The 18,645-nt window shown below is 42.2% G+C and overlaps 2 protein-coding genes across 2 annotated transcripts in view; one reads left to right on the top strand and one right to left on the bottom strand.

Annotated features, from left to right (window-relative positions):
- LOC137348917 (uncharacterized) overlaps positions 1-18,645 on the top strand; it is a 216,509-nt gene that overhangs the window by 72,620 nt on the left and 125,244 nt on the right. The window lies entirely within an intron of this gene.
- Positions 11,346-17,496, bottom strand: LOC137348462 (probable G-protein coupled receptor 139). Its single transcript, XM_068013768.1, has 2 exons — positions 17,430-17,496; positions 11,346-12,256 (listed from the first exon to the last, which is right to left on the bottom strand). The coding sequence occupies exons 1-2, from the start codon at positions 17,494-17,496 to the stop codon at positions 11,346-11,348; spliced, it is 978 nt and encodes a 325-aa protein (XP_067869869.1).

Below are 18,645 nucleotides of genomic sequence, written 5' to 3'. Positions count from 1 at the left end.
TTAAGCAATCCAAAGTTATCATAAATTAAACTGCCCAGTTCGCAGCTGTTACCAGTCCTTGAATATGATTTACAGCTCTGTGAGAATATTAAAGGAAGTGCAGCAGGTTCAAGGCAATTGTACCTACTTATTTAATTATTTGTTTTACGACCCCCACATATCTCAAGACGGTGTGTGGGGTCAATAACATTTCTCCCTTGAACTTCATGCAACACGGAATAAATGGTCTTAATTATCTAGAATTATATTTAATTGTCCCGTGGCTCAATTTAGTATGTTGCGATCCTATTTTATCATGATTTGAGTGCTGAATGTAATGATAGTCATTCTTTAGATGCGATACCACGAACACGTTTCCTTTCTCACTACTGAATAAGTTAATTTACAAATGCTTAAATCCCATCTTTGTCTATTCATATTCACGCTAATCTGCCCCACACAGTATTTGGCAGCAACCCAGCCATCTAACGTCAGGGAGGCTTGAACGCCTAATGCCTTCTACAGGAAGCATCTGGGGGTTCTGTGCAGTAAATAAAAGTTCTGTTTCCTCGTTACTGACCGCTTGGCTGAAAATCAAATCTTTAACATTGTCAATGAGGCCTATTCAGAAACTAATCTACCCAGCAACAAGAGTCAATTGTTATTTTTTTTAAATTCCATTTATATGAACTGTTCTTATCTTCAAGGCAAGGAAATATATCCAGCGTCTCAGACACCCTGTTAATAGGAACAGTCCACTGAAGAATCTGCCCAGCACATTTTAATAGATAGAAAGAAAGAAAGAAGGAAATAGATAGGTACATAGACAAAAAGATAGACAGAGGTTGTGATAGATAGATAGTTCAATAGATAGATAGTTTGATAGACAAATTGGCACATAGACAGATAGATAGATAGATAGATAGATAGACAGACAGACAGACAGACAGGCATACAGATAGTTCGTTAGATAGACAGATTAGACAGACAGACAAATGGAGAAAACTTCAGACACAGGATACATTCTGAAATAGATACATATGCATGCTTGCGTTGATGGACGGTGGGATGGCTGCAGCGATGCAGGAATGACTGGCTAGTTAGATCTCTGAATGTTTTGTTGAACATGCCGAAGAACGAAATTGATGGATGGATGGATGAATTGATGGACAGATGGATAAATGGGTCTGAAAGATGTTGTTCTACATTTACATGTTTGTGATTCACTTTTCATAACTTGAAGCTAATGTATGTACATTGTATGTATTGTTCACGAGTTGGACTGGTAAGGTCAGTTCTTCAGTGAGATGTGCTTAGATTGATGCGAGAGGGACACCGTGATGAAGACATATGGATAGAGTGGACATGGTCCATCAGCCGGACGCAGCTGAGTCGGTGAAGCTGCCAAATACAATGATTTCAATCATAATTTTGAACAAGAATATAGGGACAGTGCTCTATAACATGAGGTCAATGCAAAATCTTTTTTTTTTCATAAGGTTTCAATTCTGTTGTGGTACTTGTTTAGTGTCGTGGAGAACATCCAATAAAATGTCAGTGTGGGACCATTTGGCAATTACTTTTTCACACGAACTTCCGCTCCAACTTTATACCTTGAGATTCTTTGTGAATGTTACAAAGCGCTGCAAAATGGCGATGTGATTTTCGGCGAGCAGTGCCGATTTGATTGACACTCAAAGAAGAGCAAAGAACAAAGAACAGTACAGCACAGGAACAGGCTATTCGGCCCTCCAAGCCTGCGCCAGTCTTGATGCCTGCCTAAACTAAAACCTTCTGCAGTTCCGGGGACCGTATCCCTCTATTCCCATCCTATTCATGCATTTGTCAAGATGCCTCTTAAACGTCGCTATCGTACCTGCTTCTTCCCCGGCAGCAAGTTCCAGGCACTCACCACCCTCTGTGTAAAGACTCGACTGACCCCTCCCCTTTTCTAAGAGGATCTGTCCTCTAACCTACGATTATTAAACTGGTTTGTGCACTGTTTTCATTCCTGCTCAGCATCCCGTTATCAACAGTAACAAACTGTCTCTGCACCAACGAACAGAAACAGTGAAAAATGGATGGAGAGACATTTCCAGATCCATAGATAATTCCTAGGCCACCAGAATCTAAAACAAATGATATCTTTCAACATTTTTGTCCTTCACTGTTTCAATCCATTGATGGCTCCAATCCATTGCTGATCCCACAAACATAAACATTCTCAAGTAACTAATAGCTTGTAACCGATTGGTGCCTCTTCATCTAATCATGATTCTTAACGCTTTCACCACTCCCAAACGATTGATGTTTCGCACTCTATTAATGATGTCCAATTCTTTAATCATCCACAGTTTTAGAAAATGTGAGTGTTCGTTCACATATTCTTTGGATTATTGTGCATGTGGGTTATCTACTAAATGGTTGAATGTTATAGACAATTCCAAGAATGGCAGAGCTATTCTGATGTTGGATTTAAAGTTACACGGACAGTCAGCATCTGTGCTACCAGCCGTGCTGTACAAGAGGGGAACATACCTGAGAAGCCTGGAATCAATTTGAATTAACATTGTTTCACCATCGGAAGTTGAGGTTTGAAATGCTCAGGATTACATTTATCTATTTCCTCTTGTTTTATGTAATATATTATAATGAGCCTTGATCATTAGCAATAGCTGTCAACAAGGGAGTGTTTGATTGAGCTGGTAAATCACAGACTCCGAGAATGATACAGCTGAGAAGGCCATTCCGTCCCTCAGGACTATGCCATTTCTGTGAAAGAACGGTTCAATTAGTCCCACTCCCTACCACCCCCAGCCCCACTGTTTCCTACAACCCTTCATTTTGGCCCGTTTAAATATTTAGCAAATTGTATTTTGCAAATTAGTATTCTATCTGCTTCCACCAGCATTTCAGGCAGTGCCTTCCAGGTCATAACATTTCGCTCTGTCACATACATTTCCCTCATATTGCCTCTGGTTCGTTTGGCATTTACCCTCAATCTGTATCCTCTGGTTGCCGATCCTTCTATCACCAGAAACAGTTCCAGCGTATTCACGCGATCAAAACACATCATGACTTTGAACATGTAAAGGGAAAAATTGTGGCCGATGCAGCTAAATAAATACACACATATATATATATATTGCTACAAAATGGGGTATTTACCCAAAGCAATATGTGGCTACACTTTCATCTTATATATATATATATATATATATATATATATATATATATATATAAGATGAAAGTGTAGCCACATATTGCTACAAAATGGGGTATTTACCCAAGGCATTGTGGGACAAGTTAGTTAGCTTGCAGCCTTGAGCATAGTACGGCTTAGCACAGGCAATTAGCCTGACCAAGGAGGGCCCCCCATGGCAGTGCATAAGACAGCTACTCTGTCTATTTGCGGACTACACAAAACAACTAGGAATGCAGGCCTGATAGAGGTAGAAGGATTCATTGTCAAGAATCAAGGATAGTTGATAAGGGGGGTTTGGTAAACAAGCTGAGATGGTCAGGGGCGTACCATGAGCTATCCCCACAACCACATGATGCATAATTAATAATTTTATTGGTAATGAATGTAATATATGTAATCAATAACCGTTATGATTGGATTATGTCCAGCAGGGATGGGCTGAGTAACTGTATATCTGTTGTGGATTTTCCTTTGTTCAGTGGAGAGGCATCTGGACAGCCCAGTGACCTGCTCCCCACTGGCATAACTAAAGAAACTGTTTGACATTGGAGTAGACCTGAGTGTCCAGTAATTCTTCTAGATTCATTCCCGCTAGCAATTGGCGCAGTCGACAGGATCAGGTGTAAGTCAGCTCTTCTGTAACCCCGAAGGGGCCAAGGGGGTGTTGGCTGGAGCCTGATCCCGAACTTGAGAACAGGATTCGGCGGTCGCTTGATACCATCAGGAATACCGGGTGAGTATCTTTAAAGCTTTTCCTGGGGCCGGGTGGTGTGTGGCGACCGACGAATGCCAAGTTTGTGAACAGGATCTGACCAATGGTCAAACGGTGGTAGGTAGTTCGTTAAGATACGTAGGGCACTGTCGAGAAGGGTTTGGAATATATGTATGCGTATATATATCATAAGCTTGTTGTGTGAAATACTGACAGACTTGTGACCCGACAGTTAGCCAGGAGACGGTCTACTACAAGTTGCACTAGATTGAAAGTGGACCTCTGAGAGTAGATTTCTAACGGTTCTAATCCTACCCAAGCCTGGCCAGTGAAAAGATAGAGCTCGAGCGGGGACCAGAGGGTTCCCTTACATGTTATTTGGGAGTTCAGAACAAGAATCTTATCGATAAGATGATTAAATCTAATTGGAATCCCCACGACCCTGCCGCAAAACAAAGGGAGTGGTGACAACATGTTTATGGCAGAGTGACATAAAAGACTATGTTTTAGAGTAAAAACAAGTTACTGTGTCTTTGATTCGACTGTGAGAATGTTGGAAGCGTCCAAGAATGAATTGAATGTCTGGGATGTACAGCTTGTGTTCTGTGGAACTTGTATTCTGTAGAACTGACTTTCGTTAACTCTTTGTTGTCTGGTTTTAATGTTGAAAGTATGAGTCTGTTAAGTTGTTTGGAATTGAATGAGTGTGAAAAATGATTGTTGAGTGAGTTCATTTCGATTTAAGATTGTGCACCCAGGAATGGGATATAAAATTGAATTATATTTTAAGTTAAAATTTTATTCTGATTTTAAAAGTTGGTTTTGCAACTGTGAAAAGGCAATGAACAATTTTCTAAGAGATAAGCTTCAGCCTTGAAGTTCTGAAGATGTTTGGCAGAAATCCAATTTGAAGTTTACAACTACTGCTTTAATTGGAGTTCCAGTTTAAAATCTATTCTAGTTTTTTTTGGAGTTTAAATTAATGACATGTTTTACTGACTGTTTTACGTAGCAAATGTCAGGAATTGGATATTGGTTTAAGGGAGAGATGGATAAACAAAGGAGATAATGGGAAAGATTCTGTCTGTTTAAAAAGCTGGTGTTAAATCTTTTGTTATAAGAATGTTAAATAACTTTTTCTTTAGTTTTTGGTTTTATTACAGTCATTTGAAAAGGCGCCTGAAGAAAGAAGAAAAATGACGTAATTTACCTATCTTTTAAAAAAGGCACGTGCTATTCTGTTCTGTGTGTAGTTAATAAGTAGTATAAGTTAATAAGTATGAATTAAATTAATACTGTTAAGGTTAACTAACCTGTTAAGATGAGGAAAACTTTTAAATGTTTATTGACGTGAACCGGAATTTGTAATCATCTGGGTCATATAAAATCCTTGGACTAGAAATCTCTTACAAAAGATGCTAAAAGTTTGGAAACAATTGGAGTGTAATCTAAAATGCTGTCTTTCCTGATGGAGATGGTTTCCTTTGAAGTTGATAACGTTACTAAAGATTTTGTTGTCTGAAAATCCTAGGGATACCAAAAAAACCGTTTAAAATGGAGTTTAGTTCTTTTAGAAAAGGAAAAAAAGGTTACGTAAAGCGAAACAGCTGAGAATGCTTTGCTCCGCCCCCTTGGAGACAAGCAAAGAAATTAACCTAGCTGCAGCTATCTTTATCAATGAGACAAAGTGCTTGAGAAGGAGAAATAGTTGCAAGCACTTCTGTCTTTAATAAAAAAAATGCAATATCACCAAGTCTGGGCATAAGAAACTGGAATCGATAAACAAAATTAAATTGATATGAATGGTTATTTAAAGCATTCAAAGGGAAATTTACTGTTATTTGAATTTGGAATAATCTGAGATGTCGAAAATCCAGGTTTAATTTGGCAAGTTATTTAAGGAATTAAAATGTCATCTAAGGTAAGAAAGAACAAACAAACAATATATAGTAATGCCTGGAATCAAATGGAAATGTTTGATTTCTGTTTTAAGGAATTATGAATATTGATTGTAAAGGTTCTTCAGGGCCCAAAATGAAATAGAATTATAATTAATGGAAATTGGCAATTAGATATGGCTGATGCAAGAGCGAATAAAGGAATTCTGGGTATAAACAAATGGTGAAATTAGAATTCAAACAGCTAAATTAATATCGTGTGAAATTTCAAAGAAGTCTAGAATTTTCCAGTGAAAGTCAGGAAAGTGTAGATAAGACTGGCAATTGATAGTTTTCTCTTGGAGATATGAGTTTTTAAGAGGGCTATATTTGAAAGTCTGGCCATTTTTGATCTTTTTATAAGATCACCTGATGAACTGGTCTCAAACATGTTTACTGACTTGAGAAACAGCATGCCATGAAAAGTGTAATGCTGCCAGTGCAGTGAGACAACTCACATAGAGAAAATGACTTTATAATAATCAGGATAAATTAAACACCTTAATAATGACAGGAAGGGAAATGAGGTTGCCAGGGGATGTCATAGCAGCTAGTGAGGAAATAGGACCCGCAAGAGAAAGGGTTAAAAGATTTTTGAAGGAGTTGTGCAGACAACTGCACAAGGTGAGGCAGGATAGGGTCTAGATAGGAAGAAATAAGTTCAGTGGGGCAGGAACAGGCTGAAACAATTGGTCTGCCTGGACAGTCCTGTTTGTGGATTTTGGTAAGGAGATAGAAGTGGGTTGTTCAGTCTTGTGGAGCTATGAGGTTGCAAGCTGTAGAGGGAAGATCTCCAGAGGAAATTAGGTCAGTGACAGTCCTGTCGACAGTAGCTTGATGTTAGTTGGTGGGATCATGGTCCAGAGGGAGGTAGGAAGAAGTGTCTGAGAGTTGGCGCTGAGCCTCTGCAGGGTAGAGGTCGGTACGCCTAACAACAACAGCACCACCCTTGTCTGCAGGTTTGATGACAATGATGGGATTAGACCTGAGAGGACGGAGCACGGCAAGTTCAGAGGAGGACAGGTTAGAGTGAGTGAGAGGGGAAGAGAAATTGAGACGGGCGATGTCTCACTGACAGTTTTCAATGAAAAGTTATGGTACTGTTCGGTTTACAGTGACAGTCTGGCTTCGGTCTGTGATAAGGTTAGGCATTAAAGTTAGGTTCAGGGTTAGCGTTCAGGTTTGGGTTGCAGGTAGAGTTATAGTTTTAATGTTAGGTTTAATGTTAGTGTTAGAGTTAGAGTGAGATTTAGAGTTAGCTTTAGGGTTAGGGCTATGGTTCGGGTTGCAGTTGGTGTTCGTGTGATTCGGGTCAGGCTTTGCGTTGCAATTAGGCTTAGGGTGAGTGATATGGTTAGGGTTTGGGTTTCAGTTCACGTTTTTTCCAATGTTACATTTCGACTTAGGATGAAAGTTGTTGTTCCGCTTGCATTCGGGATTCGTGTGACAGTTAGGGCGATAGCTAGGTTATGTTTGCAGGTGGCGTTAGGTTTAAGGTTCAGTGTTCAGGTTAGGATTACGTTTAGTGTTAGAGTTACAGTTAGGTTTAGGGTTGAGAAAGAAAAACTGAGAGAGGCAGCAACACCAACTTATATTAATACAGTGCCTTTACGGAAATAAAATATCCCGAGACATTTCTGAGGAGTTTCATGTGGCAAAGTTTGACATTAGGTGATATGAAGACAGGTGACCAAAAACTTGGGTAAAGAGCTAAGTTTTAACAATTGTCTTAAAGAAGGATAGAGAGACGCAGAGAGGTTTAGGAAATATTTCCAGAGCTTAGAGCGCTTGCAGCTGAATGCCCGGCCGAAAATGGTAGCGGCTTTAAAATCGGAGTCATGCAACCGGCCATAATTCGACGAGAGCAGATATCTCGGAGGGCTGTTGGGGCTGCCGAACGTTATCGATATACAGAGTCTTGTAGCGGCTGGATGTGATTATACGTATAATGAGGAGCGAGGCCATGGTGGGATTTGAAACAAGGATTAGCACTTCCAAATCGAGGCACTGCTTGATTGGGAGTGTAAGTAGATCAGCGATAGCAGGGGTGATAGATTATTATTAGAATTAGAACATTACAGCGCAGTACAGGCCCTTCGGCCCTCGATGTTGCGTCGACCTGTGAAACCATCTGACCTACACTATTCCATTTTCATCCATATGTCTATCCAATGACCACTTAAATGCCCTTAAAGTTGGCGAGTCTACTACTGCTGCAGGCAGGGCGTTCCACGCCCCGACTACTCTCTGAGAAAAGAAACTACCTCTGACATCTGTCCTATATCTATCACCCCTCAACTTAAAGCTATGTCCCCTCGTGTTTGCCATCACCATCCGAGGAAAAAGACGCTCACTATCCACCCTATCTAACCCTCTGATTATCTTATATGTCTCTATTAAGTCACCTCTCCTCCTCCTTCTCTCCAACGAAAACAACCTCAAGTCCCTCAGCCTTTCCTCGTAAGACCTTCCCTCCATACCAGGCAACATCCTAGTAAATCTCCTCTGCACCCTTTCCATAGCTTCCACATCCTTCCTATAATGTGGTGACCAAAACTGCACGCAATACTCCAGGTGCGGCCTCACCAGAGTTTTGTACAGCTGCAGCATGACCTCGTGGCTCCGAAACTCGATCCCCCTACTAATAAAAGCTAACACACCATATGCCTTCTTAACAGCCCTATTAGCCTGGGTAGCAACCTTCAGGGATTTATGCACCTGGACACCAAGATCTCTCTGTTCATCTACACTACCAAGAATCTTCCCATTAGCCCAGTACTCTGCATTCCTGTTATTCCTTCCAAAGTGAATCACCTTGCACTTTTCCGCATTAATCTCCATTTGCCATCTCTCAGGCCAGCTCTGCAGCCTATCTATGTCCCTCTGTACCCTACAACATCCTTCGGCACTATCCACAACTCCACCGACCTTAGTGTCATCCGCAAATTTACTAACCCACCCTTCCACACCCTCATCCAGGTCATTTATAAAAATGACAAACAGCAGTGGCCCCAAAACAGATCCTTGCAGTACACCACTAGTAACTAAACTCCAGGATGAACATTTGCCATCAACCACCACCCTCTGTCTTCTTTCAGCTAGCCAATTTCTGATCCAAAGCTCTAAATCACCTTCAACCCCATACTTCCGTATTTCCTGCAATAGCCTACCGTGGAGAACCTTATCAAACGCCTCACTAAAATCCATATACACCACATCCACTGCTTTACCCTCATCCACCTGTTTGGTCCCCTTCTCGAAAAACTCAATAAGGTTTGTGAGGCACGACCTACCCGTCACAAAACCGTGCTGACTATCTCTAATGAACTTATTCTTTTCAAGATGATTATAAATCCTGTCTCTTATAACCTTTACCAACATTTTACCCACAACCGAAGTAAGGCTCACAGGTCTATAATTACCAGGGCTGTCTCTACTCCCCTTCTTGAACAAGGGGACAACATTTGCTATCCTCCAGTCTTCCGACACTATTCCTGTCGACAATGACGACATAAAGATCAAGGACAAAGGCTCTGCAATCTCCTCCCTGGCTTCCCAGAGAATCCTAGGATAAATCCCATCTGGCCCAGGGGACTTATCTATTTTCACACTTTCCAAAATTGATAACACCTCCTCCTTGTGAACCTCAATCCCATCTAGCCTCGTAGCCTGAATCTCAGTATTCTCAACAACATTTTCTTTCTCTACTGTAAATACTGACGCAAAATATTCATTTAACACTTCCCCTATCTCCTCTGATTCCACACACAACTTCCCACTACTATCCTTGATTGGCCCTAATCTAACTCTAGTCATTCTTTTATTCCTGATATACCTATAGAAAGCCTTAGGGTTTTCCCTGATCCGATCCACCAATGACTTCTCGTGTCCTCTCCTTGCTCTTCTTAGCTCTCCCTTTAGATCCTTCCTGGCTAGCTTGTAGCTCTCAAGCGCCCTAACTGAGCCTTCACGTCTCATCCTAACATAAGCCTTCTTCTTCCTCTTGACAAGCGCTTCAACTTCTTTAGTAAACCACGGCTCCCTCGCACGACAACTTCCTCCCTGCCTCACAGGTACATACTTATCAAGGACACGCAGTAGCTGCTCCTTGAATAATCTCCACATTTCGATTGTTCCCATCCCCTGCAGTTTCCTTCCCCATCCTACGCATCCTAAATCTTGCCTAATCGCATCATAATTTCCTTTCCCCCAGTTATAATTCTTGCCCTGTGGTATATACCTGTCCCTGCCCATCGCGAAGGTAAACCTAACCGAATTGTGATCACTATCACCAAAGTGCTCACCTACATGTAAATCTAACACCTGGCCGGGTTCATTACCCAGTACCAAATCCAATGTGGCATCGCCCCTGGTTGGCCTGTCTACATACTGTGTCAGAAAACCCTCCTGCACACACTGGACAAAAATTGACCCATCTAAAGTACTCGAACTGTAGTATTTCCATTCGATATTAGGAAAGTTAAAGTCCCCCATAACAACTACAGATGAAAAGGAATCATAACCAGTAAGGACGGTTCAGCAAAGTTTTGGATGACTTTAAGCTTATTGATCATGGATTGAGGAATGTCGTCAATGAGTACCTTGGAATAATCATGTCCGGAAGTAACAAATGCATGAATGTAGGGTTCAACAGAATTGAACTGAGGCAGGAACAAAGTCGGGCGAGATTACAGTGATGGAAAGAGGTTTTAGTGACAGCACCGACATGTGGTCAGAAGTTCATGTAGGGGTCAAATGTGATACCAAGATTGCAAGCTGTTTGGTTCAGTCTCAGACAGTTAGCATGGAGAGGGCAGGAGTGGGTAGCTCGGGAACGGAACTTTTGGTAGGGGCCGACGAGAATGGCTTTTGTCTTCCCAATATTTAGTTGGGGGAAATTTCTGCTCACTCAGTCCTGGATGTCTGAAGATTGCCTGATAATTTAGACAAAGTGGAAGGGTGAATAAAGGTGGTGGTGAGGTAGAGCTGGGTGTTATCAGTATACAAGTGAAAGCTGACATTGCAGTATCAGCTGATGTAGATGAGGAACAGCATGTAGATGAAAAATAGGAGGGGGTAAGGAAAGAGGCGGGAATGGGAAGAGAAGCCATTGATGGTGATCCTCTTGTTACGGTTATTTAGATTAAAATGGAACCAGGCGAATAGAGGCCCACACAGAGAGTAGTAGGGGCGTGGAACGCCCTGCCTGCAACAGTAGTAGACTCGCCAACTTTAAGGGCATTTAAGTGGTCATTGGATAGACATATGGATGAAAATGGAATAGTGTAGGTCAGATGGTTTCACAGGTCGGCGCAACATCGAGGGCTGAAGGGCCTGTACTGCGCTGTAATGTTCTATGTTCTATGTTCTAACTGGCGAAGCATTGGAGGAAGATAGGCAAATGCTGAAGACAGGTTCTGAAGGATTTCTGGTGCCATTCTGTTGAAGGAAGTCTGTGGATAAATATTACATTTATGGACTGGAAACACTGTGGTCCGCAGCTGCGCTGGTCTCAGTTGTTTTGTTTCTTGATCAACTGAATAATTGATGTAACCGGATATTTCACTATGCTCTTGCACTGCTCTCTGAACTTGGACTGAGTCACCCCATAAATAAATGTGTTCGTGCAGCAATTTAAGGTCCGCAGCATAAATCCAACTTCTCCAAAGATATATAAAGAAGCATTGTAATTGTTGGGATCTGTTCCTGCAACTTTGTAATGTAAAAAATCTATAACATATGACAACCACAGAAGTATGAAGCTGCCCGAAATGGTGAAGAGTAAAATAGCAGACTTCCTTCTGCTCTCCATCTCTGGGTCACTGCGATTTTCTCCCTTGCTCTGACCCCTCAGTCCCTTACGGACTTGACTGGCTACTAAAATGTATCTGACTGTCAGAGCATTGAGCAACAGAATTAAAGGGAATGGAAGCAATGGAGTTAAAACTTTGTCAAACCAATCCATTCCCACCCATCCGGGCTCAGTATAATAGCTAGGCTTATCATAACAGAACCATGGTACATTGTCGATTATCTCTCCAGATTCATATGTAAAGTAGTAAGGGATGTTTTTTAAACAGAGCAGAATGCAGGTTGTTGCCAGAACCACCGCTGCAGATTTCCCAGTGCAATATTTTGTTTTCAGCTTGTGACAACAAATGGTGACAAATCGATCAAAGGAGAAAGTGACGGTGAACCAGACAGAACAGTCTGTGGCTGCATTAATCAGGATGTGGATAAATCGACACACAGGAGTGATGTCTAGGAAAGATCCTGGGAAATAATAGTAACTGTTCTGGGACAGTATGACCTCAGTGATAATGACCAGTAGATCCGCTATTGCCATGGACACCAGGTAGCGAGTGGTGCAGGTGGAGAGTCCGCACTTTCCACGGGACAGGATCATAATCGCCACTAAATTAACTGTAAGAGAGAGAAGGAAAAAAAAGACTGGAAGTTACTGATCAAATATTCTCCGTATCTGAGTCGAGGCAGGAGGCGGCTGGATTTTATCACCAAAAACCGGGTTTCTCAGTCCTGGGGAACGTTTTTAAAAGAGATGGAACTTGCCTCTGCAACACTGCTTGTAGGCCAGGATTAACAAGACGGTTTGCGCCTGGGCTCCCAAGCACAGCCCCCGATCGGAAGCCCCTCAAGCAAAGACCCCTGCCGGTGGGGGTTGGACCCTGCCCCATGTCCGTGAACAGATTACCCAGGATCGGACAGATCCTCCGGGGTCCAGGATGGGACCTATCTGGTCATGCAGCCTATTCCGGAGTCCACGCCTGGTAAATGGAAGAGAAGCCTGTCAGTCAAGCTGACGTTTTGTCAGAGAACCTGTCAAGGACAAAAGCTGCACCCCAGAAAACAAAAACTTCACAGTGGTGGGGGGTGGGGGTGGGAACTGGCTGTTGGAAGTCCGACCCCACCAAGGCACTGCGCCCCCACCGCGCCCTCCATCCCAAACCACCACCTGTGTTACCCAGCCCTCTTACTATCCCAGTCTAAATACTTGAGAAAAAAAGGAAAATCAGACAGCATATGTGGACAGACAAACAAAGTTAACGCTTCAGCTTGATAATCTTTCATTAAAACAGGAAGATAGTAGAAATTAACAGTTATAAAGCAATGATAGAGTCAGAAAAGAGTGGGATTTAGTGGGGAGGAAAGAGCAAAGGATGTTTGTGATCTGGTGGAGAGCAGAAATGAGTCAATGACGAAAGGGATGATGGTGGAAGGCGAATGGGAAAATTAAAGCAGGTTCCAGAAGACGTTTAAATGCTTAATTTAGAATAACAAAGTGGAATGGACCAAAACAAATCGAGTCAAGCGGAGAGGGCTCCAATGGTCCGGAAATTTGCTGGAGAAAGGTGGGTGGACCCATGGTTCTACACCTGCCAGTCAGCCGTGTGCCAATAGGGGACCCAGACCCAAGTACCAGCGCGCACATTCTCCACTCCCAGTGGCACTGGTGTAGGCATCCTCCATTACCAGCACAGGGAATCCGAGAGAAAATGGGATTTGTGGTTGTGATCTGAAGTTTTTAATCTCAGTGTTGAGTCTGGCAGGCAATAAAGTACCTCCTCGAAAAACAAAGCGTTGTTCAACATTGAGCTTAGATGTGGAACAATGTAGGAGGCCAAGGACAGACAGGCCAGAGCTGGAGCGAGATGTAGATATATAGAAGCAAGCGACTGGAAGCTTAGGGATGTGCTTCCAGACTTAAACGAAGTGTTCAGCAAAGCAATCACTCAATCTGTCTTTAGTCTTCTGCAAGGTCATTGATTCATGGACAGTCAATGCAGTAACTAAATTGGAAGAAGTACAAGTAAGTCTATGTTGCATAGAAGGCTTGGGATCCTGGTAGTCGGAAGGAAGGAGAGAAAAGGGCAGATGTTGCAATTCCTGTGTTTGCATAGGAAGGTGTCGGCGGGAAGGGAACCGATGTTGGGGCTGATAGAAGAGTGAACCCCAGTGTGTCACAAGGCGTGTGGAACAAGAGTTGAGAGGAATATGTGCTTAGTGGTGGGTTTGGCTGACACGGTGGAGATGGGAGGAAGGATGATCTGTTGAATGTGGAGGTTGTTGGAATAGAAGCTGAGAACAAAGGGAACACTGTCATGGTTCTGGCAGCGAGGGGAGGTGGTGAGGGCAGTAACGCGAGAAATGCGATAGACATGGTCAAACCCCTGGCAACCACAGTAGAGGTGAATCCTCGGTTGAGGAAAATAAAGACAATTCAGAAGCACGGGTTGGAAAGTGGCATCGTCAGAACAGATGCAAAGGAGTCAGAGAAATGGGAGAATAGAAAAGTCATGACAGGAAGCAGGCTTGGACAATGTATTGTATTGTTCATTTGATATATAGTGAATTGTTCATCTGCGGCCACTGTACATGCTTGGTGTAGCAATCGCAGTGTGCCAATAGGGGGAGTCAATAATAAAGGCTCACTTTACAAAAGGTCGTGCCGTATGTTTCTTCCAGTGATTTATAATAGCGCTCTACAATGTAAGATCTTACAGAGGAAGTGTTGTCAAGGTAGCTGTGAGAGCCGGTCGGATCACAAAAGCTATTGGTAGAAAGCCTATGCCGTGAAATGGAGATAGAGAATTCTAGGAAGGGGCGTGACGTGTCAGAGAATGAGAATGTGAAGGCGAGGGTGGTGGGAAATTAGAAGCACTGTTGATTATATTTTCCAGTTCAGCGTGAAAGAAGGAATTGGTAACACACGTTCATCATTGTACCGAAGAATGAGGCGAAACAGGGAGCCTGAGTAGCTCAGAGCCAGTAAGGGAGGGAAGAGTGTCAGTGGGAGTGGTGTGCGTGTACAGAACAAAACTAGTAAATACCATAAAGGGCCCTCGGAATGGACCCACAGGAGTCTGTGGAGGGAACATGACCAGGCAACGCCTACTGCTGTGGGCCAGGAAGGATCCCGCCTGTTGTGAGTTTAGGGCATCTCGGGTTAACTTAACTTTGGATCAGAAAGGGTCGTACTGACATGGTCAGATATATAAATGGACATCTGAGCTCAGCTCTAACCTCAGAAGGAAGGAAGCTACATAGGTTGATTGATAGTAGGGACAGAGTGAGCCAGTTGGTGAGGAGTCAGAGGCTGAAAAAGACAGAGAGATCTGAAAGGGGAGGAACTAACTGCTAAGAAATAACTGAATGAATCCATCAAACGAATCCAATACATTTATGCCAGAAATGAGGCAAATAATTGATAAAGTATTGCAAGGACCAATTGTTCCGGGGGTATAGATTCATAAATGACTTGAATTAGAGAAAGAAGGTAACACGACATTTGAAATGTGTTTACAACACTGGGGCTCTTTGTAGAGAAGGAGATGTAAAAGCAGAGTAGTTATAGTAAACGTTGGTTTATGCAAGAATTAGCGCGTTGTGTACAGTTCTTCTCTTCATGTTACAAAAATAACATTGAGACCCTGCGGAAAGCAGAAATATTTTTTGCAAGAATGACACTAGAATTCAGATACAGTAATTATCAGGAAAGTTTGAACAGGCTCTTTTCCATAGATAAGAGAAGGTTGAGTGCTGACCTAATATCGACCTTTAAAATCATAAAGGAGGTGGATAGAGGAAATTTGGGGTAGGCATTATTCTTTGGGCGGCACAGTGGTGCAGTGGTTAGCACTGCAGCCTCACAGCTCCAGCGATCCAGATTCAATTCTGGGTGCTGTCTGTGTGGAGTTTGAAAGTTTTCCCGGTTTTACCGGGTGCTCCAGTTTCCTCCCACAGCCAAAGACTTGCAGGTTGATAGATAAATTGGCCATTATAAATTGCCCCTAATAGAGGAAGGTGGTAGGGGAATATAGAGAAGGTGGGGATGTGGTAGGAATGTAGGATTAGTATAAATGGGTGGTTGATGGTCGGCACAGACTCGGTGGGCTGAAGGGCCTATTTCAGTGCTGTATCTCTAAATAAAAAACTAAAAATAAATTTATGAGGAAGACCAAACATGGTGTTCTTCAATAGAGGGTTGTCACTGTTAAATCCAAGAAGGAATGCAGGAGAGACTTCGTTATGCACAACGGTGCAAATGTGGAACTTGTTACCACAGGAAGTAGTTGAGGTGAATAGCATTTCAGGGGAAGGTTGATAAGTACATGAGGGAGGAAAGAATAGATGGATTGGAAGATAGTTTTAAATGGGCTCGGATGGTGAGAGATTCGTGCAGAATATAAACACAGACATAACTGACTAAATGGCCAGATTCTGTAATGCCCACGTAATTCTCTGCAACTTGTGTATTAGTTAATCACAGTCATCAGTTCATTCATAATATATGTCGATATTGTGGTAGTTTATTTGTTGAAGCAGTGCACCGTTTATTTCATTATTAACAGTTTACTTATGTTATTGTTTACTTCTCCCGGACTGATCTATGTATTATGAAAACTCGAAATGTATGTTCCTCATTTATATGTGTCTCGTTCCAGGAACACATCTCACTGAGCTATGGGGAGTGATCGGTGCAGGTTCTATGCACAGAGATTCTGAATCATGGATAAGAATTATTTCCTGAAAACTTAGCTAATTACAGCTGTGCAATAAAAATAACCACAACCCAACATTCATCCTGTGTAAGAGCAAGGCAATAAAATTCAAAACTCAAGACCGACAGAGTCCCAGGAGATGTTGGGGAAAGGGACTTAATCAACATCAGAAAGTATTTCCACTAACTAGACCTAGAGTAAAAATGTCATCATACCGAGGATTGGAATACTGTAACAGTGCTGCCCTGCTGTTTAGCTCTCAGTAAATCGTAAAACATCTGTTTCTGATGGTGCAGTTTAATAGGAAACAGAGAAATGCAATGCATTTCACTTTATACACTTATTCCTAAACATCTTCAACCAACAATAAAATACCTTGCCCTTTTCAATCGATTCCGTTCGTACAACACGAAACCAACTCCATGGAGTGTAGAGAGAAGTCACCTGAAACAATGAGTTCAATGTACAACTGGCTTGTTCCACTCCGGTTAGTGACCCACTCTGCATTTTACAGTGACAGATACTCCCGGTCGTACATGGAAAATAGAATCAGGTGTTTCACACCTGTTAGTGACCCACTCTCAGTACAATTCCACATGACATATACTCCCAGTAATACATGAATAGCAGGGGCAGGTATTACACTCGGTTATTGATCCCAACTCAGTGAAATTATACAGCTACAGATGCGCCCAATAACGAATGAACACTGGGTTCAGGTGTTCCACTTTGGTTCGGAGCTGAAACTGAGTCAATTCTATAAAGACAGGCCCTCCTCGCTTATAGATTTTCCTGCACTGAGGTCTGATTCAACAATCAGCCATGTTCCACTAAATGAATAAGTTGATAATTTACTGAACTTTGCATTAGAAACAGACGTTTCTTTTGAGTTGAGGCAATGGCATAGCGTCACAATGATAATTCAGAACATTTGACTCATCAAAATGATATCACTGAGGTGGTCTCTTTATAAACAGAGATCATTATATCTGTTTGTAACATCATCTGTCACTGAGTCAATGCAGAGTCCAGCTTACACACAGACTTACACAACCTCAATAGTAATAGTCACTTACCAGGAACACCAATAACAGCAAGAATCAAGTAGTATACTTTGCTGATACTGTGAAATGTTTCAAGCATTTTCTGTGTGAAGTGATCTGCCCCTTCGTGCTGCAAGCAATCTTTCTGAATTAAACTTGGAGGTGGTATATTTGCAAAGCTTCTAATTTATACCCAGTAGGATCTCCATAGGGATATTGAGTTTGCAACATGGTTCAGATTGTTTTGTTGTGTTTTTAATTTGAGCAAACAGGTTATGACATCGGGTTGAGTCCCTGTTGTGGTAAAATACATTTAGCTCTGAGATTGAATTGAAAAACCCCAAACATCGGACAATTCTGATCACATAAATTAACGAATGAAAATTAGAAGCTATATTCTCCCAGCAATGAGATTGTCCATTCTGACACTGTCAGGCACATCTCTAGATCTCATGTTGTTTAAGTGACGTCCTTCTTTCAGCCGACACCATTAGAAATGTCAGCGTGTATCTCTCAGGGCTACTACACTGCCCTCTAGGTTGTGACTGACCTCTTTAAAAGTGGGCATTTACTTAAGTGATTAAAGTGTGTTATTTATGACAATGCATTACGAAATGCAACAAATAAAGCATCTGAAACGAATTCAACACCTCACACAGATACAGTTCTCAAAATAACACAGCATCTGTATCTAATACAACACTCGAAGTCAACAGAACACCTCCATTAATATATCCCCTCCCATAGATCCAGAACTTATACAGCCCTTTAACTTGATGCAATGCTCCTAACTGATGCAACCACTCCATTGGACACAGACCTTCAAACAAATACACACGCTTCAAAGAACAAAAATCCCTCCAAATGCTACGGACCCTCTAAACAATACAGCTTCATCCAACTGATGCAACCCCTCCAAACAACACAACCCTACAACCATACAGGCCTTCCAACCAATGAATCCCTCCAATAGGTATGGACTCTCCACCAACATAGCCCTCCAATCAGAACAGAACCTCCAACAGACGCACCCCCTTCAACTGATACAGCTCCTCCACTGATACATAGCCTCAAACTGGCACAGTCCCTTCAACTGATACAAGCCCTTCAACCAGTACAGCCCCTCAAAATGATGCATCCTCTTCATCTGGTATGGACTATCCAACGGATGCAGCCTCGCCAACTGATACAGCTCCTCAAACTGATACAACTCTTCCAACCTACTCAGCGCCTGCAACAAAAACATACC

This window comes from Heterodontus francisci, chromosome 34 (genome assembly GCF_036365525.1).
Source record: "Heterodontus francisci isolate sHetFra1 chromosome 34, sHetFra1.hap1, whole genome shotgun sequence".
In the NCBI taxonomy this organism is placed as follows: Eukaryota; Metazoa; Chordata; class Chondrichthyes; order Heterodontiformes; family Heterodontidae; genus Heterodontus; species Heterodontus francisci.
Note: the sequence above shows the minus strand (reverse complement) of the source record. Positions and strands in the feature narration are given on the sequence as shown.